Source organism: Silurus aristotelis, assembly GCF_946808225.1.
Source record: "Silurus aristotelis genome assembly, chromosome: 13".
In the NCBI taxonomy this organism is placed as follows: Eukaryota; Metazoa; Chordata; class Actinopteri; order Siluriformes; family Siluridae; genus Silurus; species Silurus aristotelis.
The window spans coordinates 15304363-15310338 of NC_139586.1; the positions used below are offsets into that span (position 1 = coordinate 15304363).

A 5976-nucleotide genomic window follows, 5' to 3' on the forward strand; every position below is an offset into this window, starting at 1 on the left:
GAAAATCAGTTCCAGCTCTCGTGGGCTTTGTATTGGATTTCCAATTGGAATAAATTGCTATATAAAATACACATACATGGTTCAGCTTCTCTCATTTTGTGAAGAACTACTTACCTAAATGCTTATATTCTTAAATATGAGTTTTATCCCTTGAAATATTTATATGACAATTTTTTGGGAACCTTTAAAGAATACAATTTAATTTAAATTTATTATAAAAAAAAAAATCAATTGCTCTTAACTATTTTCCAGGTGATTGTATTCATTGGATTTTTTTTTTTGGTTTGCAGGCATGCACTGACCAGCTTTTTAAATAAAGTTATTCTGATAAGAATAGTGAATTTAAAAAGGTGTACTGTATTTTAATGTATTAACAATGAAAACCAGCATGGATCTGGAAGTAAGAAATACCTAAGTTCACAATTTACTATTTGTATGAGTATTAACATATTCAAGGCTGCAAAAAAATCTACTGAATTTTAGGTGATTGTAAAATGAAGAAAGCAAATATACTACATGTGCTACAGGGTCTAAGACTTTGGGTCATTCCTCTTTATAGTGATGATTCAAAGTTATTTTTAAAGACTGATGTTGCAGATGGACTGCCCTGTTGCTAAAACAATCTAAGTGGACAATGTGTGTATGTGATTGTGTTTGCACGCATATGTGTGTGCATTTGTGCTTGTGCGTGCGTGTGTTGTGTGCGTGTGTGTGTGTGTGTGTGTGTGTGTGTGTGTGTGTGCATGTGTATGCATGCTTAAAGTTCATTGAGTTTAGTTGCCCCTCAGCTAACTTTCTTACTTCTTAAAGCTGCAGTTTTTTTTTCTTTTGTGTGTGTATGGGTGAGCAAGCTCAAAGTGTATTTCACAAAGCTGCAGTTTTATTCAGTAGCTAAACTTTTCAGCAAAAAGATGTTTGTGTGAGACAGAAAGTGTGACAAACAGGAAGAGGAAGAGTGAGCGAAAGAGAGAAAGAGAGAGAGAGAAAGTCTGATAGACAGACAGACAAACAGGCAGAGATGTTGACATACTTTCTTTTTGGGCCTTAAAATACTTACATGACTTTACTTTATATCTTTATTTACTTAATTCTATAATTTTATAAAAATAAATTAAAATGACTAAAATGAATTAAGCGTTTTTTTCTGCTTGGGTCCAAGCGATATTCCATACATATGTGTATATATATATATATATATATATATATATATATATATATATATATATATATATATATATATATATATATATATATTTAGATAGAGAGAGAGAGAGAGAGAGAGAGAGAGAGAGAACTGTGTTGTGTTGGCAGTTGATTATATATATATATATATATATATATATATATATATATATATATATATATATATATATATATAAAATCAACTGCCAACACAACATATATATATATATATATATATATATATATATATATATATATATATATATATATATATATATATATATATATATATATAAACAGTCTAAAGTGCCTTCCAATAAAATTTCCTCTTGGCAAAATTATTGAAAGGCACTTTAGATGCACTACATGATACTTTTCAGTGTTTTATTCTTACATGTATGAGACAGTTCTTCCTCTGCTCTTTTACATTTCTGTCTGAAGTCTTTTTCTACAAACACTAATGTTGATATCCAATATGTGTATTTTTAGATGAAGATTTGCACACAAAATTGAAAAAGATTTTAAAAAGAAAATTTAAAAAGAAAATTTCATACACTGAATGGCTTTTAAGGCTCCGATGAGTTCACAGGATTTTTTTTGTATAAAAGGTTATACATCGAAAAACAGTACATTTTAGTCAGTTTTGTAATGTCCGAAAAAGGTTTTCATTAATTTTTATACCTGCCATTTTTTTCCTACTAATTTGCACACTTGATCTCAATTTCCAACTAACTTTCATAGCTTTATTGAATCACATTGCTGACAACAAATAAATCAATTTGCAATAGCAGCGGCTTGATTTTACATATCGTGCACTTTAACGCATCCTTACATATCGTGCACTTAACGCAACCTCCTTAGTCTTTCATTTTTAGATTGTGATGGTCTTCTGAAAGAGCTGCTGCATTTTAAAAGGCATGTAAAATTTATAGCCAACTTTATTCTAAGGATTGAAGCTTAAATTTAATGCTGTGTATGTGAAGATGTTATTTTTGAAGAAAGATATTTAAAAAATCTTGTTCATTTTGACGCTTTAATTTTGTTTCTTTTCTTTTTTTTACACTGTATTTATAGGTAGATGGGAGGCTGCCGGTCTATATATATATATATATATATATATATATATATATATATATATATATATATATATATATATATATATATATATATATATATTCCTAAAAGATGAAATCCTCATTTAGCGATCTTTGAAAATAATTGTTTAATGAATATCTGCAATTTTAACAATAAGCATGCTTAAAATGCCTAGTTCATGTCATGGTGCATGTTTATAGATCACTTCTATCTACACCGAAAGGCAGAAAAAGACACTAAAAGATACTTCTATCTACATTGAAAGACAGGAAGAAACTGCTAATCCATTTACTTCTACTCAGTTGCTCAAAAAAGATCAAAAGGTCATGTACATCATGTTACATTATTATGTTTCATAACGTTTTAAGGTCACCAATGAAGCTAAACGCATTGTAATACAAAATTCATTTCCTCTTTACCAATAGATGCACATCTGATATGCACTTCCAATTATGATGTGCTTAAATTACAAACTGTAATGAAAACTTTTAGCCTAAGACCAGATCAGCAGATGGCACTTAAAGTGTATAAATTCAATCTGAACAAGCAACCACACCTCAACTCCTAACTAGATTCTAATAGTTGAAGAATGAATTATGAATAGTTTCTTTAAAAATGGGTGATTTATAGATAAATAGAACAGAACAGAGATGTTTGGGTATCTATGAAAAAAGGAGCAATAAAGATTTGCTGGAGACCATTAAGCATAAACAAATCTTTCATGAACTCTTGAGTTAGGTGAAATTTATTTGCATTTAAGTATTAAAAATAACAAATTAATTTATGATTATATTATACCTATGCATCTTATTCTTAAAATATGTGGGGACCCATGTATAAAGTGCAATTCCTACATGGTTGATACAGATATCTGTATCTGTCTATTGACTCTTAAATAGTTGAGTATTTAGTATTTAGTTTCAGGGTTCAGGTTTAGGGAGCTTTTATACAAATAGTACATAAAAAACTAGCAGCATGTTTGTGTGCTCTCCGGTTATGGACATCATTTGTCTCTTATTGATCTCTGGTGAATGATAAAAGTCTGGATATGTTAAAAGTAAGAGGTCCAATGTATTTCATTATAATTAACTCTACTTTACTCTTTTCAGGCTTTGTTGTTAGACTATTCATCCTGTTCAAGCTCAATAATAATAATAATATTGTGAATTTATTTTTTCTATTACAAAGAAAAACATACAGAATGTACACATATGCACATAAATATAATATATAAGATAATAATGGATTATACAGTATGAGTTTGGTGAGGTTGATAACTACAAAATTGACAGTGAAGGTAATGGAATGACTGATTTAAAAACAACAATAATAATAATAATAATAATAATAATAATAATAATAATAATAATAATAATAATAAAATAATAGTAATAATAATAATGATTATTATTATTATTAAATCAAGATCAATCTCCCATTAAATGAATGTGTCAAGTGGTGTAAGATAAAAGTAAGTTTTCTGTTTACACTGGATTTTTTCTCTCCCACACAAATGTCAGCATGGAATCCACCATCTTAGAATTATACACTACATCAAAGATGTGACTTTGCTCCTTGGAGAAAGTGTTGACCCAATCTCCAACCTGACCTACAAGAAAATTTAAGAATCAGAGCTTGTCTGTTTAGTGCAAAAAAAAAAAATAATAATAATTCTCAAATCTTTGGTGGGAAATGATATTCTGCTTGAATTTATATTTAGCAACTGAGATATTGTTTGTGAAAGTCTTACCTTTCCTCATGAACCTGCCCTTGCTGTGGTCCATGATCTCCTGTGGAATCAAGGTATAGTTCACCATGCAGTTATCTTTCATCGTGTTGAAGCTGCAGTTATTCTTCACACTGGCCGTCTCATGCTCCAGTAGAGGGCATTGTAGGAATTGGCTTACTTTCTCCAAAGAACCATGCAAGTCCTGCTCCAAATCAGTGACCCGTTAGTGCTTACATGTTCGAAAGAATTTATTACAATGATATTTCACTGACTTTAAAATAGGCTTTAATAACAATTCCTAGAGGCTGGAGTGGATTGCGTTTAATCCCAGACTGATTCCTGTTTTGAGTTATAGAACTAGATTTTTTGTGGATTGGTAATAACACTGCATCCAGTATACTTATTTGAAATTTGTTTCTTTAATTAGTGTGCATTATTGTGATGCGTATAATAAACCTCCATGATACATGGCTTAATTCTTATTGTTTCATAATACTAAAAGGAATAATATTTGCCTTAGCTATCTCATTCAATATCCTAACCAACTATCGCTATGTACAAAATCAGCCTAGAAGGTTATCTTACCTCCCACATCTCTTCGTATGTTATATACAGAAAGTGGTCATTGTTTCTTTCATTGTTGGTCCACCCTTTTACATGATCAAACCAAGACCCATAGTACACTACAAAACAAAATATAGCTTCAGACATTTCTGTCAAATAAGATATCAGTTTATCAGTATATGAAAAAAATATTAACCTTTTCCATCCAGAAAAGAACTCAGAAACTCAGAGAAAGTTCCTGGGTCTGTTAGGAAGTTGGCCATTTTATGGAAGTAGTAATAGGATACTATCACATCTTTAGGATTTCTTGCCACATATATGACCTGAAACCAGATATTTAAACAGTTTTAAAAGCAGGAAGCAATTCATAGTGAAGAGTACATGGTTCAATTTACAATTGCTAAAAGTCCACACTGTGCACACTGTTTCTACTGAGTCACATTAATGTGTGTTTAAATACTCCTTTGTTTGTGTTTCATATTAGTAACTTTGTAACTCACAGAGTTTCGATCACCAAGCTGTTTCAGTCCATTCTGTTTGCTAATCTGGTTTGCCTATTTTATGTTTGCTAAACACGCTTACACAACACTTGCATCTGCTTCTGCTATCATGCAATCAGTGCATATGTAACAAAAATTATGTTTACTTTAAACTAATTGTGAATAAAGGTCTTGGGATGATTTGCCAGCACAGTCAGCCATGATACAATCTGTAAAATGCTCTCCTTAGATTGTATCTTTATGTCAAAGTCTTTTTTTTTTTTTTTGCCTTAAGGGGGCTTTATGGACAAGCTTGTTTGCCTTGAAATCATACATGCATTAATGGATTCTAAAACAGGAACTCTCTGTACTTTACCTTATTATTTTAGCTGCAAAAGGATCTTGTGCCCTCCCTAGTCTATATTATGTGTTTGAGTCATTGGTGAGATTTGCCCAATATATGATGTGTGTTAGTTTTATTTTCTCATTTCTTGGTGCTGATTAGTTGTAAAGAATTCTGCAGTAAAGTATATAAAATGATTTTGGATTCATTCTGATCAAGTCTTTCACTTTAATTCCTCTTGTTTTAGATTTACTGGGAGCATACAAAACCATTATATGCTCTTCTCTCAACCTTAAAACACATTTTTGAATGCGCAGCTGAACTCAGGCACAATCCCCCTTGTTCTTCTTCAGGGTGAAATTTTCGCCACCAATTACAATGAGAGGCTGTGTGCTAAACCTAGCCAAACAGACACACAAAGAATCACCCTGAATTTAAAACTAAATGTTTGACCACTGAAAGTGTGTGAAGCAGTACTTTGGGTAGAAATATTCACAATAATGTTTATGCATTATCTGTAATACACTTTTTACGCCTATTATATACTCCATAATTGTTTCTTTTGAACTATATTTAATAAAAAG

At 30.8% G+C, this 5976-nt stretch overlaps 1 protein-coding gene across 2 annotated transcripts in view; it reads right to left on the bottom strand.

Moving 5' to 3' along the window:
- Nucleotides 1–2385: 2385 nt before the first annotated feature.
- The window catches only part of sult5a1 (sulfotransferase family 5A, member 1), a 5943-nt gene continuing 2352 nt past the window's right edge, over nt 2386–5976 (bottom strand). Inside the window, exons 3-6 of one of the 2 annotated variants that reach the window (XM_083558806.1) lie at nt 4767–4893; nt 4592–4689; nt 4028–4067; nt 2386–3886 (exon numbers count right to left, since the gene is read on the bottom strand). In XM_083558806.1, the coding sequence (XP_083414932.1) occupies nt 3762–3886; nt 4028–4067; nt 4592–4689; nt 4767–4893 (390 nt within the window). In that variant the 3' untranslated portion in view covers nt 2386–3761. Of the gene's footprint in view, nt 3887–4027; nt 4209–4591; nt 4690–4766; nt 4894–5976 lie in introns of both variants that reach the window. The other variant, XM_083558805.1, reaches the window with a different exon arrangement.